The 25,591-nt window shown below is 44.4% G+C and overlaps 1 protein-coding gene across 4 annotated transcripts in view; it reads left to right on the top strand.

Annotated features, from left to right (window-relative positions):
- The window catches only part of ARHGEF28 (Rho guanine nucleotide exchange factor 28), a 1,067,585-nt gene that overhangs the window by 199,196 nt on the left and 842,798 nt on the right, over positions 1-25,591 (top strand). For all 4 annotated transcript variants that reach the window (XM_085632328.1, XM_085632327.1, XM_085632325.1 and 1 more), the window contains exon 2: positions 18,312-18,355. In XM_085632328.1, the coding sequence (XP_085488454.1) occupies positions 18,312-18,355 (44 nt within the window). The remainder of the gene's footprint in view (positions 1-18,311; positions 18,356-25,591) is intronic.

Genomic DNA, 25,591 nt, shown 5'->3' with positions numbered 1-25,591 from the left:
AGAGGTGGGATACAGGGTGTCACTACTGATACTATGGTGGAGTACAGACTCACACTACTGACTGACTTAAAATACAGGGTGACCTTGCTGTACTAGAGTTCAAATTGACACTATTAATACAAAGGTGGAATCGAGAGCCACGGTATTGATGCAGAGTTGGCAGACATAGTCAGTCTGCTGATACTAAGGGGGATACTGGGGCTGCAACTGATAAGCATGGTGGAGTACTATCACAGAGTTGGAATACAGATCCCCTGATACACAAGCAGTGTACAGGCTACACTAATGGTACAGAGGTGGATACAGGGTCAGTCGATTGATTCTTAAGGGGATACAAGAGCCTGCTACTGATATGAGGGATGGAGTACTGTCACAGAGTTAGAATACAGAGCCCCTGATACAGAAGCAGTGTACAGGCTGACACTAATAACACACGAGTGGATACAGGGTCAGTCTGCAGACACTAAGGGGGTACAGAGGCCTGCTACTGATGTGAGTGATGGAGTATTGTCACAGAGTTAGAATACAGAGCCCCTGATACAGAAGCAGCGTACAGGCTGACACTAAAGATACAGAGGTGAATTCTTGGTCAGTCTGCTGATACTAAGGGGGATACAGGGGCCCGCTACTGATAAGAGTGGTGAAGTACTGTCACAGAGTTAGAATACAGAGCCACGCCCTTGATACAGAAGCAGCATACAGTCTGACACTAATAATACAGAGGTGGATACAGGGTCAGTCTCCTGATACTAAGGGAGTACAGGGGCCCGCTACTGATACGAGTGGTGGAGTACTGTCACAGAGTTAGAATACAGAGCCACGCCCTTGATACAGAAGCTATTTTATAACAACAACGGTCCCATACAAGAGAAATAAATATGGTATCGCAATTTTTACAATCAAAAACTGGAAATGTCTGGAAGCTAGGGTAAAGGGATAAATACAATTTTAATAATAATAAGGAGAAAAAGGCAAACAATTGGTATAAACAAGGTAAGTGAGCAAAACGTGAGTAGGTAAAAAAGAAATCAGCCGATTTCCTTACCACAGGCAAGTGACTTAAAAAGGTGACTTTACAGTAAAGGCAAAAAATGACAATATATAAAGTCACAGTAGGTTGCAAGTCTCATACTCAATTTACAGGATACAAAGTATAAATATTAGAGTTTAGAGACGTAGGTCGACGACGTTTCGATCCCCATGAAGGTCGTGGGATCTCATCAGGACAAGACGATAAAGCGAAAGCCTGGGAAAGTAGCCTAGGTAGGTATATATGACAAAAGAATGGGGGGGGGAAGAAAAAGGAGAAAAACAGGAGCGGGAAGGGAAGGGGGAGGGGGGAGAGAGGGAAAAAGGGGAAAAGAAAAGGGGGGGCGGTTAAGTTAAAGTTAAGCAAAGTGTATGAGAGTTATTAAGGTGCGAGGTGGTAAGAGGGGACTACTTATCAAGGAAAGTAAGGAGGGTGATCAGGGAAGGTACGTGACAAGGTAACAGTGCTTATGAATTTGAATATGCCCAAGGGGGAAAAAGTTATACAGGGAGGAAGATAAGGGGAAAGAATAAAGAGTGTATGAAGGTGCAATAGAAGAATAATGTGGAAAGGTAAAAGGAAATAAAGTAGGGATGTTCTACCACTGGTAATATCTCTGGCGTGTTTGTCTGTCCCCAGGTGTGCTGTACCAACGTGGTGGTCGGGTTGCGCCACGTGTGGGTTGGCGGCCCTGTTCTGTTCCTAAAAAATGATTGTTGTTGCCTCTGTTTCTGGATGTACTCGGGCCCTCAGTGGAGTCGGAGTTGTCAGAGGATTCAGCCAAGGTTTCGGAAAAACAAACTATATTCTGTTGTTTGTTGAATCTACCCCAAGGTCGTTGTGTTCTAGGCCCTTGGTAAGCTCTGTTTGTGTAAAAATCTGCAGCTAAGTATGGGTATGTCCTCTCTATTTTGTAGTTTTTGACGTCACGTTTAACCTTAGTGATCTTCTTGTTTTGTTCAATTCGGTGGAATTCGGATAGGGTTTTTTCTACTTTGTATAGTAGGGTTTTTGCTTCTTTGATCGCGCTATTATCTTTAATCTGTCTCTCAATAGCTTTGATTTCTAATTCAAGTTTTCTCGCTTCCTCGTTTGCTATGTCTATGCCCAAGACCATCCAATGTCTTGAGCAAGTGGTACCGATGTGGCTGAAACCAGTGATATATTTTTTGATATCAGTGAAGACTCTAGGTATGTTGCGAACCTGTAACCCTGCCGGGATGGTGTCTGACTTCAGGTACTCAGTTAGCATTTGAACCATAAGTTGTAGCCTTATAAATTTCTTGGTGGATTTTTCTAGTTGGTCAAAGATGGTGCTCTCAACACTGCATGTGGTCTCTGTTGTGTCCGAAAAAAGGGAAGGGCCCTCTAGTATTCTCTTAATGTAATCATCTGAGTATAAGGGAGCGTGTTGTGCCATGCCATCCCAGGGGGAGAAGAAGGGGGACGCAAGGGGAGGGGAGGGAGCAGAGGGCGTGGAAAGGAAGAGAGGGGAGAGCCCACTAAAAAAGTGTAGTAGGAGGAATAATATACGAATTCCTTGCAATCCCACCGATTCAATTTCACGCGGCTATAACGCGCACCTACGACTCGCCCTGCATTCCTTGAACGGGCTCATTTTCATTGTACCTCAGCTGCTGGTGTTTTTTCCCCGTGCCCGGCGCCTAGTAAGTTTCCTTCCCTGTTCCCTTTCCCTTCCCACCACACCCTATCATCACCGCATGCTTTCCAATTCATTTCATCTCTCCATTTATGATATATTCCTTCTCCTCCTTTCCTACCGTCCTGGCCCTCTCTGCTTCACGGTATCTTATCTTACCTTTTTCCGCATGCGTTTTTCTTGGGGTCGCATCTACACTTTATTCCCTGCCTTACTCCTTTTCCCTTACACATTCTGCTCTCTTAATTCATACTTGGTTTTATTCAGCATCTCAATTCTTCTTCCTTTTTTCTCTTTTCACTTTGGCTATCCCTACTTTATTTCCTTTTACCTTTCCACATTATTCTTCATACACTCTTTATTCTTTCCCCTTATCTCCCTTCCTGTACAACTTTTTCCCCCTTGGGCCTATTCAAATTCATAAGCACTGTTACCTTGTCACGTACCTTCCCTGATCACCCTCCTTACTTTCCTTGATAAGTAGTCCCCTCTTACTACCTCGCACCTTAATAACTCTCATACACTTTGCTTAATTTTAACTTAACCGCCCCCCCTTTTCTTTTCCCCTTTTTCCCTCTCTCCCCCTCCCCCTTCCCTTCCCGCTCCTGTTTTTCTCCTTTTTCTCCCCCCCCCCTATTCTTTTGTCATATATACCTACCTAGGCTACTTTCCCAGGCTTTCGCTTTATCGTCTTGTCCTGATGAGATCCCACGACCTTCATGGGGATCGAAACGTCGTCGACCTACGTCTCTAAACTCTAATATTTATACTTTGTATCCTGTAAATTGAGTATGAGACTTCCAACCTACTGTGACTTTATATATTGTCATTTTTTGCCTTTACTGTAAAGTCATCTTTTTAAGTCACTTGCCTGTGGTAAGGAAATCGGCTGATTTCCTTTTTACCTACTCACGTTTTGCTTTTTTCTCCTTATTATTATTAAAATTGTATTTATCTCTTTACCCTAGCTTCCAGACATTTCCAGTTTTTGATTGTAAAAATTGCGATACCATATCTATTTCTCTTGTATGGGACCGTTGTTGTTATAAAATATCTCTACCCTTGGTCCCGTCTGACCTCCAGGGTTTCCTTGTTCTTCTTAACACTTGATACAGAAGCAGCATACAGTCTGACACTAATAATACAGAGGTGGATACAGGGTCAGTCTGCTGATACTAAGGGAGTGCAGGGGCCCGGTACTGATACGAGTGGTGGAGTACTGTCACAGAGTTAGAATATAGAGCCACACCCTTGATACAGAAGCAGTGTACAGGCTGACACTAATAACACACGAGTGGATACAGGGTCAGTCTGCAGATACTAAGGGGGTACAGGGGCCCGCTACTGATACGAGTGGTGGAGTACTGTCACAGAGTTAGAATACAGAGCCACGCCCTTGATACAGAAGCAGTGTACAGGCTGACACTAATAATACAGAGGTGGATACAGGGTCAGTCTGCTGATACTAAGGGGGTGCAGGGGCCCGCTACTGATACGAGTGGTGGAGTACTGTCACAGAGTTAGAATACAGAGCCATGCCCTTGATACAGAAGCAGTGTACAGGCTGACACTAATAATACACGAGTGGATACAGGGTCAGTCTCCTGATACTAATGGGGATACAGGGGCCCACTACTGATATGAGTGATGGACTACTGTCACAGAGACAGAATACAGAGCCACGCCCCTGATACAGAAGCAGTGTACAGGCTGACACTAATAACACAGAGGTAGATACAGGGTCAGTCTCCTGATACTAAGGGGGATACAGGGGCCCGCTACTGATAAGCATGGTTGAGTCCCTGTCACAGAGACGGAATGCAGAGCCGCGCCCCTGGTACAGAAGCAGTGCACAGGCTACACTAATGATACAGAGGTGGATACAGGGACATACCACAGATGCAGAGAGAGCATCAACAGCCATGTTTCTAAGGCAGGGGCAGCTTTAAGAGGTGATAAGAAATGTGGCGCGATCCCAGCAGCCAGCATGGAATAGTGCACACTGCACTAGATGCCCCGTGTGATACCGGCCTTATCTATGGATCCTGTAGGCGGGCGCACCGTTGACGTCATGCTTGATTTGCAATAGGAAAAGGTTTTCCTATCTGACCCGACGCAACACACGACTGTTTATAACGTGAATCTCTCAAGTTGTTCCCATGTGAACAATACACCGTTGTCTCTCTAGCATGAGAGCCCACACTTCAACAACAGACCGTGCTCACCGTGTGTGTTTACACCCACCTGAGGCTGACAAGGGGAAAGTGTGCAGTGTGAGGAGCAGACACCTGTATGGATAAGGATTTTTCCCACAGTCGAGAGGTGGGAAACAAGCATCCAAACAAGCACTGATCCTTGCTATTTACCTCTGGAGGGTGGAAACTTCCAAGAAGGAAAGCATCTCTCATCGTGTTACGCTTCGTGCAGTTCTTAAATATGTTGTGTCCGAAAGACTAATTATTGGTACATTGAGATGAAGAGATGAACTGAGCTGAACTGAGCGTCAGCAACGCCGACAGTTTGCTGTACAAGTTAGAGTGTTTCTCATATCCTAAAGGGACTCCATTGACTTTTCTTGCAGTGCTCCTCAGCACAGTGGTATTCGGTACATCACACTGCCCCTCGGTGTAGGGGCCCTCGGTAAAAAGAGAGGGACCATCTGGGTAAAGAGGCCTTTTGGCAGTAAAGTCTGTGTCTGTCAGTCCTCCATTGCAGTGCCCTTAACACTGATGGAAAGAGACGCAAATAGCGCAGATTCACTCAAAAGAAGATCCACAAAGCTATGAGATTCATACAGTATCTTTCAGATTTACATTTTTTTGAGGGGGAGAGAGATGGGGAGGGTTGAGACTGTTAAGTCTTTGAAGTCCTGGCAGCCGTGGGCTTTTGAGCTAGTTCAACCAGTTCTTTATATTGAGGAGAGGAAGTCAATCTCCTAATTTCTTCATTCCAGACCACCTATTACAGGCTTTCCTTGAAGCCTGCTTTTGTCTGCCCTATATATACTGATTGACGTATATACTGAAGGATGGCATGGTGGGGTGCAGGTAAAAAAATGGCAAGCAGCCATGGAACGAGGCTATTGAAAGAAGACTAACACAGCTCCATGAAAAGCAACAGACAGAATGAACCAAGGATCCTAGTCCTGAGGAAGACCTCTTAATACTCAAGTCCGCCCCCTCGGTGAAGTCGAAACGCACAGCATCGACATGTGTTAGCTGAGTAATACTCCACAGACCTGGCTTAAAAACCTATGGACTTTATGGCAATGTTTGTTGGCCCTACACCTTCAATATGACTCATAAGGTAAACGTATGCCTTTGACCTTAAAGTAATAAGGGTTTTCTTTCTTGATCCTTTGGGTTCTTTCATTAACTACCAGAGTAAGGGGCATTTTGGGCCTTATCAGTGAAGGTTTGAACATTCTGTTTTTTTAACATTACTGATAGTGGTGGGATATTCATGATGAAAATATATGACTTGTGAATAGATGAAAACATTTTTTTCCAATAAACTGTATTTGTGCCTCAAGACAACCTGGGAAGTAATCACTTCAAAAATTGTGGAGTTAAAAACTACCTATCGCTCTGGATTGAAGCCCACTTGTTTTATCCATTAACAGAGAATATTTCAATTGAAGGCTGACTCAAGGTGTCTTGCACCTTTTTTCTGTAGTCACACCCTACCTCTTACTTGTGGGTTAATGTCCTTACAAAACAAGGTTCAGTTCAAAGTAACTCCTTGTTCTCCCTCCTTCCTATCTCCTAATGGGATTCTATTTCAGCAGACAGGAATCTACATAGCAAGGGCCTCCATCTCCAGGCAGAGCCCCATTGCCATACACCACATTGATCACTTTCAGCCTCTCACACCATAGACGCTGCACAGCCAGTCTACACTAGTGACAAGGAAAGCACCCACAGGACAAATGGGGCAAGGCAAACCACCAATTTCAATTAACATATATGGGATAGAAAAAGTAATCATGTCCTCTTGTCACTGGTGTTGTCTCATTTTTTGTTTATAAACCTCTGTGATATTTTTCTGTTTGCTGAAAAGCTTAACCAGACTCGGGCCTCCGCTAGGTCCAGTGCCTGTTAACTAAAGTCTTCAGTCATTACCTGTTCAACTTAAGAAATAGACTGAGCTCAGGGGCGTAGCTTGGTCATTAAGATTGGGGGGATGTGAGCTTCAGGTTTTCTAGCAATCACGCTGGCATATAATGGAAAAAATACATTATAAGGGGGCAGGGTGCATGAGGGGGGTGTAAGGGGCAGTGGAAAGGGAGTGGAATGCAGGTTGGTGGGGATACTAAGTGAGGGAAAACATAGTATTTTGTAAACTTTCCAACATTTTTTAGCACTATCAAAACAGAGAAAGAGAGAGGGTGTGTGTGTGTTTTTGTCTGTGTGTATGTAAAAATTATTGGTGAAATCCAACAGACACCTCACCATACCCAACTGAAAGCACAAGTACCCAACTATTTACCAGAAAATACATTTATTACGGTGTTAAACACCCAAAACATCCCCCCTGAAGCTACTCCTGTGACTGAGCTGAATATGAACACAGAGTCCAATATCTGACGGTGGGAGGACTATCAGGAGGCCGCTCACACTTCTTGTGATGCGTCTTCGAATGTTACTTAGAGTTTGACTTGCAGTACCACGTGCTCTCTGAGGGTCATGCCTTCGCTCAGTGGGTTGTGCAGGGGTCCTCGTGACTAGGCTGTTATTTCCTAATTTAGTTTTAAACAAGGACAATATCTAGTGAGAGAAACTATTTGAATACTTTTGGAGGGGGGTCTGCTTAATGCATTGGTGCAAAACCAGTTGGTGTTGTCTTACTATATGTATCGCTATGGTCTGCAGTACCTAAGCTGATCATATCTGCGGCAGCCATGTTGAAGGTAGCTTTTATGGAGGGACTATGTAGACCATAACACTGCCTTCTCCTGCCGGCTTTGAAAGAGTAGATGATATTCAATGGGACATAAGTAGACAGTTCACTAACAGAATATCGGTAACCAACATATTGAGTGGACAAAATATTGAGAACCAAAATACAGAGAAGGCAAGTGCAAATAGGTAAGTATAGATTTGTTATTCTTAACTCCACTTATGCGTACACTGATGATATATATCGTCAAAGTACATATATGTGTAGTTATAGGTAGTAAACCTTTGCTTACCCATGGAAACTTACCTTCACAATATTTTTATTCTCAATATTCTTGACACAATATTTTTTTGCCGATATTGTGTCCAAACACAAAGTAGACATTCTACTGGAAGCTACTGTGGATCATCCTGATTTCAGAAATATATATATATATATATATTTACATTTTAAAGGTCAGTGTAATTAATGGCACAATTTGGAACCATGAGAAGATGGCATGTAATGTTCTCCAGGAGAATTGCGTCCACCGGAGTGGCATAACCTACACTTGAGGTGATCATTCACAAAGGTGAAGGCTGTTCATTTTAGTGCACAGATTAATGCTAGGTATACATATGAGAGGTGTGCAGACCTACACACTGCTTTTTTGTAATAAGCAACAGGAGTATGACCCATAAACCACGTTGAGATTTGGGTAGGTACATGAGAAAAGTAACAATATCTCAACTGGTATCATTAAAAAGACAGTTAAACATGTATGTTGAAAACATTATACAAGAGGAAAACGGGAGACTCGGAGTACGTGTTTGAAATGTGCACTTGGCATCATATATTTAAGAACAAAATTAGAAGGTACAGTTGTAGAAGCACTGTAGGCAAAAAATTGCAAGAGCAACCCGAATTGGACTTGGTGCTAATTAGTGTTCGTGACACATAAATTGGCGACGCAAGTGACAATGTGCAATCAGCGTGAAATGGCGCAAAGTGAGAAGGTGAACAGCTATGTACAGTGAATATTGCGGTTCAAGACAATAATTTACAAGGTTTAGGATGAATAATGAAAGCAATTTCAGTTGGACCACAGAAGGTAATGCGCCATCAGCCTACACACTGCAGCATTAGTGTCTGCTGCCTGCAGATACAGAGTGCTGCCAGTAACACTGTCAGCAGTAACCTGTTCAGGTGAGAAGTCATTTGTAAAGGCAAGAGTGCCAAGATAAGATTTCTGCTGATGTTCACGATATAAAGACAGCTTCCAGCACGGGAGTGTCAATACTCTCTATTCTCATAACTAACTATGCCCTTCTTCGGTTTCAGTTTATCTCCCCTAATCAAAACTTCTTTATTTTTACTTCCATTCCCATGGCCCGGTCTACAATGCATTACACTACCTAAACCTTCATGACCCTGCCTACAATGCATGACCTTACCTGCATTTCCATGCCCCTATCCATACCACCGAGAATGATTACTCTATTGTTTATGCTTCTTGTCTTCTACAGAGATGTCCAATATAGGAGGAATAAGTTTAAGGGATATGGGATATGCCCATATAATGTGTTTTCTTTAACTGGATGTCAAAATGTTACCCATAAAAAAATTATACATTATAGTATGTATTTCCTGAAAAGCTCCTGCAGCCTTCTTGTTCTTGACTGTGGTACATAACCCAAGATTTATTTTTTCTAAACGTTTGCGCATTGCCCTTTATTAACTTGGATCACGCTTTAGAAAATGTAAAAAATAAATAAATAAATGAAAGACAAACAAAATGAGCTACCCAAAGCAGCGCAAGTTACACCGTCCACTGGGCCTCCTTTCAATTGGTTCACAGTGTTCAATTGTCTCTTCTTTTTACTATGCCCAAGGGTGTGGCTGGTATCATCTCCATAGCTGGCAGCCAGCTCTGCATAAAGTATGGTTATGGATGCTTTGCTTTTTTTTGTCGCAGTACAAATATAACACTTATTCAAATCATCCCTACACAACATCCATTCCCAGCAGGCTCAGCTGGTCTATTTGGGTGGAAAGGCCACGCCCCTCCACCTTTTTCCCCGTAGGAACAGTGTCTGTCAGGCTGAATAAAAGTTAGCCTGACAGACACTGTTCACTTTCAGTTCAGGCAGCCAGGAGCCAGACATGCGCATTTAGCGCTGGCTCCTGGCTGCCTGAACTGAACTTTGTTGGGCTAAGAAAGTCAGAGCTTCAATGGGCGTGACGTTCTCAGCTCAGCAAAGGTTGCTGAGGCCCTCCCTTCAGTGATGAGGGGTAGCGTCACTGATTGCGCTTCAGTTTTAAGCCCTGAAGTGCCCAGGGCTGAGTGTCAATCAGTGACACTTCATCACAGAGTGGGGTGGGGTCAGTAGTCTCACTGACCCCATCCCACTCTGTGGTGAAGTTGGGACTGCTGTCTTCCCTCATTGGCTAACCTTAGGTCAGCCATTGAGGGAAGGCAGCAGTCCCAAGCCTTCTGAACCGCCGAGGCAGCGCAGAGCTGGCTGAAGGTAAGTGTCAATTATTTTCTTTTTAAATTGTTTGGTTCGTGCATGCGTGCATGTATGAATGTTTGGGAAAGAGTGTTGTGAATGAATGTGTTTGTGTGTGTGTGTGTGTGTGTGTGCGTGTGAGTGCCTGGTTGTGAGTGTTATGTGTATGTGTGCGCGTGTGTGTGTATGTCCTGTCCACCCCCTCCCTCCAGAACTTACCGGCCGCCACTGCTTCCCAGATTTATTTTCAGGTCGAAGTCGACCAGACAGTAAAGCTGTCTGGTTTGCTAAAGACATCTTGGGGACTTTCAGAGAGTTGACCTAGGAATGCATTCTGCCCATTGCTCACCATTGGCTTTGTGGTTTGGGACTCACTTGTTCTAGCTTTCTAAATGCTGGCTTTATTTGCTTTAGGCTGTCCAGCTTGAGTTTATCCCCACCATTGCACAAACCTTGTTTACTGTATTCTTCCACGAACTCGCTTTCTGTAAACAGGCCTTTAAAATGTTTTCTTATCTTGTCACATTTGCTGTGCATTTAAAGATAGAGGTCAAATGTCAGGCTCTCTCTTCCTGGGAGCTTGGTGTTTATTTTTATTTCTCTGACTTCAAAGTGAGAGAATTTATGTAACAATCCTACTGAATGCCTAAATAAGAGAAGAGGGTGTAGTATGTTTTATTTCGAGCACACAAAAAATAAATAAACTGTGCTTATGTTTCAGAATACTTCGGAATTAGTACAAATGAAGCACATATTTTCTTGTAATTCTGAAGTGTGGTGGAAAAAAATATTTGAATAGGATCAAAACACCTCAATACACTAGGTGATGACATTTTCACACATTATTGTTTGTGTGCAGTAAAACAGTATTTCGGTGAGAATGTAACGGTCATTGGAAAATGTGTTGCCAGTAATGGCATACTTCATACTGTGCCACTCCACTCTACTCCACCCCACTCTACCTGACTCCAATCTACCCCACTTCAATCTACCCGCTCTGACCCAATCTACCCTACTCCACTCCCATCTACCCCAATAAACTCCTCTACAATCCAGTCTACTGCACTCCACTACAATCTTCCCCACTTTAATCTACCCTCTCTCTAACCCAATCTACCCCACTCTAAACCAATCTACCCACTCCACTCCAATCTACCCCATTCCACTCCAATTTACTACACTTTAATCTACCCATTCCCCTCAATTTAAACCAGTCAACACAATGCCACTCCAATCTACTCTACTCCAATCTACTGCACTCCAACCCAATCTACCTTACTCCACTCAAATTTACCCCACTCTGCTCCAACCTACCCCACTCCACTCCAATTTACCCCACTCCACTCCACTCCAATCTACCCACTCCAATTTTTCCCACTCCATTCCAATTTACCCCACTTCACTCAAAACTCCAGGGCAATCGATCCAACTGCTCTCCAATCTAATCTACCCCACCCTACCACAATCTACCCCACTCCGATCTACCCCTTCAATCTATCACAATCTACCCCACTCCAGTCCACTCTATTTACCCCACTTCACTCTACCACAATATTTCCCACTCCACTCTACCCCAATCTACCCGGCTTTACCCTTCTCTAATCTACCCACATCAATCTACCCCGATATACCCCACTCCAATCTACACCACTCCACCCCAATCTTCCCCAATTCAATCTACCCCATTCCAATCTACCACGCTAATCTACCCAACTCTTATCTACCACACTACATCCCACTCACTGTCTGGGGATTATTTCCTCACAAGATTTATTTGTAGTGAACTTTGTGTCTAGAGATTTGCTAAACTTTCAATTCAATATTAATGACCATTAAGGAGACCTAAAAGAACGGGATCAAGAGCCCTCTCTTGTGCTCATATTCCCCCAACGACTGTAGAAGAAAAAAGAAAGCTGATGCTGTTGTGAATGTGTTGATAAAAAATAAAAATCTGATGTACAGTAGGAATGACATCAGGGAGTACCAAGACTCCTGTCGGACTGAGTAGGTTAGATGCAGGTTATTAATCTGCGGTATAAGTGAGCAGCTTTTCTGTCGGGCTACAAATATAATGTGCAAGGAGTAATCTTTGAAGTAGGTGTTGAGCCAGAGTTTATTAATCAGCAACACTTGAATATGAGATTAGGATGACAAAACAAAACTGGATGTTTACTGCAATTTACTCAGATTTTCCCCGACATATCTCCTTCTGGACTGAGTGTTAATTATGGCAGTTATTTTGTTTCCTTATTTATTCCTCCTCCTTTAATGTTCGTTAGCTCTTCTTCCACAGTTCAAGATTTTATCATGCAATTTTGTTGTAAAGGTGTGATTGGTAAAGGGATTTGCGTATTAAAGATTACCACAACCCTGACCCCCCCTCCCCATCCTAAGGCCTAAAATCCTATTCCCCTACCTAACCACCCCCACCCTAAGTCCTAAGACCTACTTCTCCCTGTCCTTAAAACTACCCCTTCCCCTCCCCCGCCCTTAGGCCTAAAACCCTGCCTTCTGCCAAAAACTGCCCGACCCCAGCCCCCCTACCCTGAGCCCTAAAACGTACCCCCTAGCTGTCCTAAAAACTACCCCTTCCACTGCCCTGAGACCTAAAACCCTGACCAGCATTAAATAAACTATTCCGACCACCCCTGCGCCCTAACTACTGCCTCCTGCCCTGAAAACTGCCCATTCCCCCCTGCCATGAGTGCGAAATCTCAGCCCCCTGCCCTAAAACCTACCCCGACTGCAGCCCCCCACCATGAGCCCTAAAACCGGAGTCCTCCCCTAAACCCTATGTCCCCCAAGCCCCAGCCCAACTTCCTTCACCAAGTCCCAGTCATTCCAGGAGTGATCCTTCTGGTTCCTCCCCCGCCTGCTTAAGAGAGCTAGAACGCTGACTGCCTTAACCACGCATATGCATGGCTAAGGCAAGCATTGTTCAGCTTGCGAGGAAAAGGCACGCTTGCGTATGGCTGCGTTGTAAAGACCATTTCCCCCAAACATAGATGAGCAACACTTAAGAAACTGTGGGAGGCATTCCGCTGCACACAAGACATACTAAACACAAAAATGCCCCCCATTAAAAACACACACACCATAAAAAGTAAACACACACTGCACCCCTTGCCCACGCACGCAGCCACACCACTGCAGCATGTCTGCAGCACATGCCAAAACCTCACACGCCTCACCCAAGTCCTTCCACATAAGTCATTCTGCAACCACAGCACTGCACATGCCTGCACCCCAAAGGGGCGTAAGGATCTCGATGCCAATCAGAGTGCTTCACGGCCTTTTCTGGTGTCTGGTAAGGGATTAAAGAAACCTGAGGTGGGTTCTGGACCCCCCCAGCCTTATTATTCGGGGCGCTGACACTTATAGCACACTCGGGCTTCTAAGCAGAGCTTTGGGCACCGGCGCTCATTCTATTGCAAAGCAGGTAGAGCCAGGACCAGACTCCAGAGTGGAAGTGAAGGAGCTGCAGTCAGCTGCTGGGCCTGACCCCGCCCACTTACATACCCCAGCATTGTGGGAGCAGAAAAAGCTGCCCAAGCTGAAGTTAAGGAACATCCTCGGGATTTAACGAGGAACTTGAAATGAAGATGAAAAAGTCCATTCACTGTGGTAAACACGAATGGCTTGAATGTAATATTGATTCTCCCAAAGGAGGTCTGTCTACCATACACCATAATCTGAAATCCTTCTCCTTTCATCTGGCCAAACGTATGAAATGCGCAGATGTGAAAAGAATACTGCTGTCTAACAAGTAGAATCCGCAATTGGTGAAGTGGCCATTTTACACTCGCAATTTGTGGTACAATTTGAGTGATAAGGTGGTGGGGTGCAATCAGAAATAATAATTACAACTTAAACTGCCCCATTAACCGCAGCGTGAGGGGGGTGCGCAGGGGTCAAGCCAGAGACAAGCACATGAAAACAATGTCCTATCTTTTGTCCCCCTGATGTGGTGTTTACACAAAATAGATTGTGTGACCTTACAATCTCTGCAAGACCTGTGCTCTGTCCACAGACGTTTGTTTGCACACAAACATGAGCACATTAGGTTAGTGGTCAACAAAGTGTGATTTTCAAGTTGCTCCCCTCTGCGATCGATAAAAGTCAGCATGATAACCAAAACCCCAGTAGACGGACATTACATTTGGTGCCCAAATCGTCACTGCTGAGCTCAATCTAAATGTATGCTCCTCTGTTCTAAATATGTACTTTGAGAATCACTGTATTGTATTGTACTGCAACATTATAATATAGTGCTTACTACCGCTATGTGAAGCGCTTGCCTAAATGGATAGCACTTTACACAGTGTAGAGTATGTGGTTTGAAGAGTGTTGTCTTTGCTTTCATTCCTATGTGGGAAGTGTTTCCATGCTGTGCGTGATGAGCACTGCAGTGCAGTCCTCATGTCATGGTACACCACACCTGTGATGGATAAAGAAGTGTTAGAGATAGGTGCACAATTCATGGGTGTCAGAAAGCTGGCAGCTGTGAGCAGGTCTGCTGGTCCCTCTTTGGCATTTCTTAGGTTCATGGCCCACCCGGCTGGTTAATGTACTGGGTTGTCCATTCAGAGAAGTTGTGTGTAAAGTTTATGGTCCTGCGCAGGCGTAGGTTGAAGGGAGATCTGGTGGCGGGATCTGCTGGGATGGACTAGGTTAATATCGTTCCAAATCTAGTTGTCAGTGTGAGATGCCAAGAAGTGGCTGTAGTATGTTGCTAGTCGGGTCCTGCAGTGTTGGGCTAAATTAGAGTTGTCCATTGGCCAGCGGTATATGGCAGATCTCTTCAGTTGTTTTGAGCCTGTTTAATTGGTGATGGGTGGTTTATTGCTGTGGTCTGGTATAGTACTGTGCGATGGATATGACCATTAGCAGTTCTGCCTTACGTGAGTGTTAGAGTGTCAGGCAGTAAAAGGTAGTATTCGTCTTAATGTGAAGGCAGAATATTTATCTGTTCGCAAAGCTGTAGGTTGTTATCGCCGTGACTGTTCTGCATGGGTGCCTTCAGTAGAATGGGGCTCTTGTGATGATAGTTTGTGTTCCACAACATGGCATAATTAGGGAATGTAGGGTCTTTTGGGGTAATACTTCCAGTGAGGTGAACCCCAGGAAAGGTCACATAGAAGAAGCTGCCTAAGTCCTGAGCATGGCAAGCAAGTCAACAAATTAATAGGGAGAACCGAGCCAGAGCCGAGCCACGGTCACCTCTGGCTCTGTGAGCCCGTGCATGAGCTGAGCCCTGACAATGCTTGCAATGGAAATCATGCAACAGATATCCTGTAAAACAGTGATAGTCTCTTCAAAATTAATTTACAGTGTTATCTTCAACATGTCAACATCCTTAGTAAATCAAATTGGAACACTGCATAGAGAGGAGTTTATTAAAAGTGATAGTTTTAAACATAAAATTTGAAACACTCATGAATTAGTGAACTAAAATGCATTTTTTATACTGTGTACTCTATAGGTAGCCTAGATTCTAATTATCGATGGCGTAAGTTAATAGTCTTTTAAACCAAACACAGGATATTTTTGTACAGCACAAATCCTCAACTCAAGTGTTTGAAAGTTCTCTCTTGTGCGATTATGTAAATAAGGTGGTTTGCCAAAATGTATCATTCACCTCGGATCACACAATTTGGTCAAGCAGGCAAGCTGGGATTGATCCCAGGATTTCTAGTGTTCCATTGTGCGATTAAGCCATCAGATACATATCTTGTTCTCCTGTTGTATATCAAAGTTTAATTATTTGTCTTTCATGCTTCACTCATGGCATTCCAGTGAGAGTGGCAGGCAGAAGCCACATAATGGGCTCAGCTCGTTTTCGGCTTGAGGATCCAAGAGGACCTCGAGCTGAACCAGAGCCAAGCATCTGGCTCGAGCTTTCAGTGTCTCGCCCGCCTCCACATTTGGTCCACAAAAACTTATGGCTCCTAGGGCAAATGTAGAAGATTTTTCCTAACGCCTTTTAAGTCGTAAAATAGGGCAGACTCAAAAGCAAATCTTGGTTCAAAACCCATATGGTGCAGAATGAAAACTGGACATATTCGTCACCCCTGAAAAACCCCAAACATTGCAGAACAATTGTAGAGCCAGAGTCATCGGCATGTGACACCCTGGCTAGTAAGAAAACAAGGGGAAGCACAGCAGTTAATCAACATACAAGTAATGGGCGACAGAGAATATATAACCGCTAGTACTTGTGTATGTCGCGTAAGGAGATTGACGCACAATAGCTAGAAGAGTTCATGAGAGCTTCTGGCATTAGGGTCCTTCCTGCTGAGAAACCATTCACTGGGGCTGTGGGGAAGGCGGCTGCCTTTCCTGTTAAGACTCCAGTTAATAGGAAAGCAAATTTATGGGACCATTAGCAGGGTATTTTAGAAGAAGAATAAACGAAAATAAACAGGAAAAAGTTGAGCTGTGTGTCCAAGAAAAAGTCTTTTGGAATGGCCACAGCAGGCATTATTCCTGGAGGCAAGTCTCCCACCGTAGTAAAGTGTAAAACACATGATCTTAGGAGGAAAGGGCCCAGGGATGGGAAAGATGGGACCCAGAAGAGGCTTTTATACCAGAGCTAGAAGCTAGTCCCTCGTTAGTGCCTGTCACCTGTACACGTGATCTGCTTTTGCACCACTGCATGCACTGCCCTTCACTCTTGTCTTAATGATTTTCCACTGTTTAGCATAAACAATGTTCTGTGCATAATCGCTACGGGATAATACACTGAATTAAAGTTTGATTGGATGTCATAATCTGGTCTTTGCTCTGTTCACACAAGCATGGGTATGTAAACTCAGTGACTAACAGCACTTGTCCTTCCAGGTTGGTCACCTGTTCCATAGTAATGCAAGCAAGAGAAACAGACAACCCTGTCCAGTGATGGGTAGTGAATAACTCAGGGGGCAGTGGGCCCCTCACACCCTGTGCCCTTGTACTGCCCATTGCAGTGTAGTGAAATCATTGGAGTTCAGTCGGGCCCTCAAAACCTGATGTGCGTGTACTGCTTCTTGTAGGGTACTGATATATATGGGGTACAGTGGGCCCCTCATGTCCCTGCACTGCCCATGGTTTAGTGAAATAATTTGGGTTCTGTGGGCCCCTCCCACCCCTGAGCTCTGGTGTGACTCTAGTGCCCATTGTTGAGTAGTGAAATAATTGGGGTGCAGTGGGCCCGTCCCGCCCGTGTGTCACTGCACTGTACCTTTGATATTTGTGGCCCTGCAGGATACCACTGCGGCCCCAGGGGAAGTGAGGTCGGCAGACCAGTCTTCCCCCGGGGTGTTCGCGCGATAGTTAGGACAGGGTGTTTAGGTAGAGGTTAAGGGGTGGGTTTAGGGGTGGGGTTAAAGTAGGGTTTATAGGGGGCAGGAGAGGAAGTTCATGCTCTTACTGCCCCCAGCGCCATTAGGGAAGGGTCAAGAAAGTTTGACCACCCTCCCATCCTACATGTTCTTGGGAGTGGGAAAGGGTACTTGCCCTGAATAAGCGTGCCAGTTTAGGACAGGTTGAGAGTGGTGCTAGCAGTACTTTGGAGGGGTGGGGAGTCTATGACGGGCATACTCACCCTTACGGGGAGTCGGATACAGGTGCATGATGGGGGTGCGGCATGCAGGAGTGCGATTGCTGGAGATGCTGAAGGAGGTTGAAACATAAGTGAGGAAGCGAATGGTATAAGGGAAGAGGTCGCTGAGTGAATCGAGAGAGAGTAACTGGAGTGTGGGAATGGATGATGGATGAAAGACCTGAGGTTGGGGATTGTTTGATGTTTATTGATGTTTTGTTTAAATATGGTTGTCAACCCAGCCCTAATAAATGGCCTTTTATGCTAACATACAGCGTGGAGTGGTTATTGCGCGATGTAAGCCCCTAGATGCGTGACCGTGGATGGGGGGGCAGGTGGGGGGAGTGGTGGGCAGGATCTTTTGAGGCTTCCAGGTTGAACGTCCTGTTCCCCTGCTGGAGTGAAACTGTGTCCACAATCCCGGCACCCTGTTAAGGAGGGATTAATCCTGCCCCGTATGTCAGACATGCACTCACAATTAACGGCGCATTCACTGAGCGGGGCTCGCGCCTCCAAGCGCTCGCGGCTTTGCTGCCATCGCTGTGACAGGGCGGGCTCCTCTCGCGCTGGCTGGCCCCGGCTGCGCGTGCTTCAGACGGCATCAATGGCCGAGTCTCAATGCGCAATAACCGTATTCATTTCTTTTCTGTCTAGATGCCGAAGCGATGGAGCTGAGCTGCACTGAAGTACCTCTTTACGTAAGTACCGCACCAATGGGACGCTGCGTAATGCTTCCATCAAAGGGGGAGTCGATGAAGCACGGCTTTGTTTTGAGACCGCTTGGTTGAGAATGTTGAACGAGAGCAAGCAATGGCCCGATTCAAACTCTTGTGCGAATACGGCCCTCTTAAAACCATTTAATCATTTGTGGCTTGGAGATTAGCAGGTCTTTTCCACCGATTGCTTCTGGAGATATTATACTCACAGACCACTCTCTCTGAACTGAGGATAAATTGTGTCTGTCTGGTTTTGGACAGATGGGTGGCTGAATTATCAACGGCTATTGTAATTAAAGGCTTTCGTGTGTCCTTTTACACACACTGTTTTGTTTTGCTAGTTTGTATAAAGACCTCAATTCGGTTTGCGCTTATTAGCTGTCTAATTGAAAACACGCATGTGAAAAACATATCCGTTGTGGTGAAAAACAAAGCGATTCTTCCACCCTGTTGGTTTCACTTTGTTTGGGGCAAGGTTTACTCACTCAGCCAGGTTCTTGAGATGACCGGGCTTTGTTGCTGCCGGAAATTAATCAATGTTTTAGGAAAGGAAAACGTGACAGACTTCACTTCACTAAATGGCATCCCTGGTTTAGGCTACGAAAGTACAGCTGGGTTGTGAGAGTTCAGAACGAGGCTGTCTGTGCGGTCACTGGTGGGATTTATTTGTGGTTATTAGTTTTATGTACTTAGTGGAGAATAACCACAACCACACAACGTCGAGCCTTGCCTGCCCGAGTGATCATTTAGGCACCCTATGAAAACATCTCGCAGGAGACAAGTTGAGGGAGGAAGATTTACACTTTTTTGTGTTACACTTTTCAATATGACAAAACAGTTGTATCTAAATACCCATCATTTTCCCAGTTCTCCATCTATGTTGACTTTCCTATTTTAGGACATAAGATACATGTTATGTTAAAATGTATAACGGTAGGTAATTGCTGAATGCAATACTACCCATAACGGCAGATGATATTGCACTTTACTTCAGAATTATAAAGAATTCGTAGGTGAACGCATCCTACAGATTGCACAGATTGAAACCACAAGTGGTCCGTGTCCACCGAGCAATGGAGCATGGAAAGTGCCTCAGGGGAGAGAGTACTTTCATACAACACTTTACTTTTTATTTCAAAAGAAGTGACTTCGGTGTTAAATCCGGTCATGGCTCATTTATTTTACACATTCTGGGCTTCATAAAAATAATTTAATTGTTAAGAAAAATGTAACATTATCTCACACACAAATACAGATACACATGCACTAAAACAGACTGGTGCTCACTGACACACATATCAACGGGGACACACACACACACACACACACACTGTCTCTCTCTGGCAATTCCCATCTGGGCACTACATGCGCCAATACGATGCACTGTCACTTTAGACCGTAACACTTCTCACCTGTTAGTGAACACTGACCTTGCCTTGCCCGTTGTAAAACCTTTAAACTACACACTCATAACTGCAACACCTGACACTGCTTTCACTCACTTTACCTACCCTAGGACTGCGTACTCTAACACTATAGCACCTGGCATTGACAAATGACACAACAGATCCTGACTCTGCGGATCTTCATACTGAACACTGAAATGCCACCCGTTGACAGTGCCTACCTTGACACATAGGTCACTTACCCTGTATACCTTGACATTGTGCCCTCTGACACAGCTGATGCTTGCACTTCACACCCTGATGCTGCCCACCAGTCATTGTCCTCTTTAGGATTGCAGAACATTTCACTCTACACCCTCTTGCGGCACAGTCTGACACTACAGACCGTGACACTGCTGAATTGACAGAGTAGACCCACCATGACGCTACATACCTTGTTATTTTAGAAGCTCAAACAGCTGAGGGTCACACTGCTAACACTGGCACTACCCACTACCCACTGACAATGCACTCTCTGATACTGAACATTTTAACTTTGCACTTTGATGCACCCTACCAATATTGTCTACTGTGGCACTACTCACTCAGAAACCAACACTGCATACTGACACACACGACAGAGCCTGTCAGTGGCCACCGCGCCACTGGGCATTGACAATCGTCACCGCAACACTGCCAAATGATACTTTCAATACTGAAACTGCTGCCCCTCATGCTATGCACTTGCACTGTGAACCTTGAAATTGCCTGCCATGATAATTCCCACCACCACATTGCAATCTATGTAAAGCTGTCCACTGAACTTGCACACCTGTTGACTTTATAGACTCTGATGTTGCCCACCCAGACTCTTGACAGTGTACACCCTAACTACACATGCCAAAGTAGCAAGAACTGCCACTGTGACTTGCTGCACACCTTGATACCACACCGTCTGATATCACATTTTATTTGATTTCAATTGAACCACCAGAATATACACCACTGCCACAAATTATATTTCTTCCAGATACCTGCAGATGGGTTTCCAAGTTGTATACCATGTTCACAGCTTCCTGTGCAATTGCTCAGCACCATGCTCACTGATCATGGAAGAATTATTCTAGATATAACTGTAGGCAAGCCGAAACTAGCTGACAGCAGTATTGTGCACAGATGGACAGGATTTCGATGAATTTTAGAGAAAAGTTCCTACATTTTAAAGTTGTGAATTGAATGTGCCTTACTCCGGTACACTTACACAGGCTTGATCCAATGATACGCCCTCCATAATGTACTCGTGTACAGACTTTATTCACTTTATATGGCATTGCACAGACTCTCAAGATTATTGGAAGACGATAACCAATAATACACAACATTTAGGTTACCATTGATCTTTCACCAAAGGCTTTGTTTCTTGGTTATGATGTTGACCTTCTGATATTAGTCTGGGAGCTGACAGGTACGCTTTTTCTATTGGCTAAACTACAAGTGGCGATGGCTTGGCTGAAAGGTCCCCTCCCACGGATACAAGATTGGATAAAAGAGGTCGCTTTCTGCAATGACACTGCTGAAGTATATTCAACCCTACAACCGTTATCAGCACACACACATGATATATGGTACCCTTTCGAGGATTACCTCTCCATTGCTGAACAATGATGTATTGAATAAGTGGATATCTTTGATATAGTCCAAGTCAAGTTAGGGTTGTATATTTATTTATCTTCATTGCGTATTTTGCACATTAACATTGTAACTATGAATCCTGCACTGAATAATGCTAAGAATTGCACTAAAAAAATCAGCATATTTGCACAAATCTGCATTTGACACTTTAGAACTAATATGTAGTTACCAGGTGCACATACTTATTTGACATCTTTATTGCGTATTTTGCACATTAACACTGTAACTGAAAAAATTGTGCACTGAAATTGCTATGAATTGCACTAAAAGATTCCGCGTATTTGCACATATCTATATTTGCACTTTAGAACTATCGTGTTCAGAAGCTCATCATATATGTTTCAAACATACTCATAATATTACAATGGCACTAACCAAACATTAGCTATAGACAACACAGAGGCTATACATATAAACCCGGGACACTTGAATTGAAAAAAGTATTTGTATACTTTGCATCAAGTCTGTTTTCTATGTATTTTTCTTTTATGTCTAGCATCACTAGCATCACGAGACCATAGAGTGCTTAGTATATAAGGACAATGTAAATGGCAGTTACCCTGTGTGATCAAGGCCATCTTGTGGCCGAAACGCGTAATGGCGTGCTATGTGGGTGTGAATGCTCATTAAAATCTTCGAAGCACGAGTCGGTGTCCGTGTGCTTTCTTCCTCGCCATGTGGAAGTGGGAGACAGCGTTTGGATTTTGTATATTTATTTATTTATTTGTCGGATTTGTATAGCGTATAGCTGCCCCAGCGATGGGGCGTCCCAGCGTGACCGAAGACAATGAGGGTGGCTGGCGAGAGGGCAGTTATGCAAAAGTAGGGAAAAGCCAGGTCTTGATAGCTTTTTCGGAAAACCAGATGACTCTGGATCTCTCTGATCGAAACAGGAAGCAGATTCCAGAGTTGCGCCGCAAGACAACGGAACGAGCGGCCCCCAGCTCTCGCTCTCACAACGCGAGGGACACTTACTAAGGCCTGATTGGCCGATCTAAGAGGTAAATGCTTTTGATGGGTGTGTGACCATAGTCTTGAACTTTACTAGATCATTAGGACATAAATGACCAAGGACATGATAGACATCTTGGAGTCTTGTCCACCTGCTTTGTTAAGTTGTTAGTATTACTGACAAAACTAAAAACAAACTAAAGTAAAAAAGGGTATCAACTGAAGAAATAGAATAGTTAGCAGTACAAAGGGATTAGAGCTGGCACAGCCCTTTTTGCACTCACAAGGTTGCACACAATGATGGCTTTGGGATCTGGAGCACTGATGGAAGTATGTGCTGCAGTTAACTGCATTAAAAAAGGTTCCCTTTGTTACCACCCTGAGCTGTACGAGCAGACTGCTATAGGTAGACACCGGGGTTTTTACAGGCTCGGCATAAGCTACTGGCTGACATAGGATACATACAGAAAAATGACATTGGACATATGTAAGACAGGGAGGTGTGAGGATTGTCAGTGCACCAGGCAAAATAACATGCTGTCCTCTGTCCTGCAGAAGAAAGGCCTGCATTACTCATGTTTCCAAGCCCACATCTGCAGATCAGTGAGTACATACTGACTGGACTATTGCAATGTTTTGTATGCTGACATCAACAGGGATCTCATCTCTCGCCTCCAGGTAGTACAGAATGCTGCGGCAAGATTTGTCATTGCTGCTCCCATTCAGTCCTCTGCCACTTTAGCCAGGAAAAGTCTCCACTGGCTTCCGATTCAGCAGAGGATCTCCTTTAAACTCCTTTGTTTGGTGTTTGGAGCTCTCTCCCCAGGATCCTCTAATGCCTTGCGTTCTCTATTAACTCCTTATTTGCCCAGTAGGAGCTTGCGCTCTTCTGAGAAGAATTTACTTGTAGTTCCTCGCGTAAAGAAAGTTAGATGGGGTGGCAGAGCTTTTTCAAATCTGGCCCCTCGCCTTTGGAATTCTCTTCCATCAGAAATTAAGGCTCAACCGTCATTGGTTCAGTTTAAAAAAGCGCTTAAAACATGGTGTTTTATTCAGGCATACCAGTAAGTGGTCTTTTTTTAATCTATTTTAGCTTCTTTGGTTAGGCGCCTTGATGCCCTCTGGTTTTAGTTGCGCTTTATAAATCGGATATCATTTCATTTCATGACTGTTTAATTATTTTTTATTTGACTTTTTTTGGTTTCGATAGCTTCTACACATTTGGAATTGTAGTCACTTCAGGAGCCTACTGCCTGGAGCATCGCGCTTTGAATTTATTCTATTTATTTTCGTTACCCTAGCATTATAGTATTGAACTCACACCATGGCAAACACATTTTTCTATAGTTTTGATAGGCCAATTTCTGAACAAGGTACCCTTGTGGTAAACATTGATAAGTATATGTGCCATTTTAAGCTGGAAGGAATAGTGAAAAAGCAAGCAAATGACATACAACAGTCAATATTTTTACCATCAACAGACCAATTCCCATTTCACACACTTATTACCCATTACCACGATTTTGCTTTTTTGTATGATTACGATTAAGTTGTTTTTGTAGTGTGTTAGTGTATTTAATCAAGCAATCATTGTACCCCAGTTGGAGTTAGAGGAAGAATAATGGTGTCATCTAAGCACACTAGACTATTAATTCTGCTACCTCCGAGTCCTGATCCCAAATGTGAGGCATATTTGCAGGGTACAGGGAGAATATAGGGCATGCTAATCTTCATCATTGTCTGTGTCCTCACTAGGTCGATATTTTGGGGAAAAGTCTGCTGCCTGCCCCAACTTTCATTTGAACTTGCGTAGCCAAACTGAACGTGATGAAAATGTTCAATAAAGATGAGGCGTTGTGCCACTGGTATACTTTAGTCACAATTCATTTTTATACATTGTATCTTAAGCAGATGCATATTGGCTATAACAAACAAAGGGTATTGTTCTTACACCTTACATACTCGTTGTCCTGTGCCGCACATGCAATGATATCTTCACGTGTTGAGTGATTTTTGGATGTGGCTTCTAAGGCTGAATACAACACTTCGAACACACCAATCTAATGATAGCAAAACTGGCTACACAACCTCCTTTTAAGGTCTCGCCTACACTGCGCGCATGCGTTGCATAGGAGGGGACCTCTTGGAATCAATCAGCTTTTTTGCCCAAAAGGTGCACGCTTTGCATTGCTTTCAATTGCAACGCGTGAACGTTTGGCGTTTCCCTTGCGGGAGCGAGCGGCGCCATCTGTTAGCAATTATCGCGCTCGCTCCCGCAAGGTAAACGCTGCGCGTCCCTGCTCTCGGTCGCACTCCCCCAAGGGCTTTTCGAGTTGGGATGTTCAAAAGCGCATGAGAAAGCAACGTCACGCGCCGCCGACGGCTGGCCCGTGGCGGTCACTTGTGCAGGGTGACACACGCTGATGGCGGTTAAATAACTTCCTAAAAAGAAGGGAGCAGCAGCGTGTCCAAGCCCAAGGGGACAGACATCCTGCGGGTGCCTTCTGAAAACGGGCACTCCTTTCAGCTCCACAGAATAAAACGCTCACTCAAAAATCATGTCCAGGGACCCTTAAAGCGTTATTTCTCACAGGGGTGTACGTGTGAGCTTGTGTTCGGAAACCCAGAGAACACACTGTGGAGAAGCTCAGTATCGCAGTGTATTCAATGCTCGATAGTATGTATGGAGGAGCTCGGACTATCAATGCAGCGCTAATAATGCCATTACACGTCACTGATGCACCTGACGTTGATAAGAGACTCCCGGTAAAAAGCATGCAAGAGGGACCTTCGCCTTCTACGGCGCTCGTTTGAGGTACTATTCACAAACAGCTACGAAATACAGCGCATTGCTCCGGTCTTTACCCTCCCTCCCTTCTTTTATCCCCTTACTCGCACCCCCAGGGCTGGAATGAACAGAGGGCCAGCTGGATCACATATCCGCCAGCAGTTTTCGAGCCCGATCGGAGATCCTCCTGGCCCAGTGAAATATGCTTAATTTGTCCCTGGTGTTTAAAAGGTATTGGAGATGTTGTGTAGAAGTTCAGACTGTGGACATGTATCCAGAGACTGGGAAAAATGCAAAATAACTCGAAGTAGGTGCGACTACTGTGAAATGTGTACTCCTAACCACACTCAGTGCCTCGGGTATTCACAGCCAGGTGCATCCAAATGCCCCTTGTCAGATCCT

This window comes from Triturus cristatus, chromosome 2_1 (genome assembly GCF_964204655.1).
Source record: "Triturus cristatus chromosome 2_1, aTriCri1.1, whole genome shotgun sequence".
NCBI classification, from domain to species: domain Eukaryota; kingdom Metazoa; phylum Chordata; class Amphibia; order Caudata; family Salamandridae; genus Triturus; species Triturus cristatus.
The sequence above is the reverse complement of the archived record's forward strand: the minus strand, read 5'-3'. Positions and strand labels throughout refer to the sequence as shown.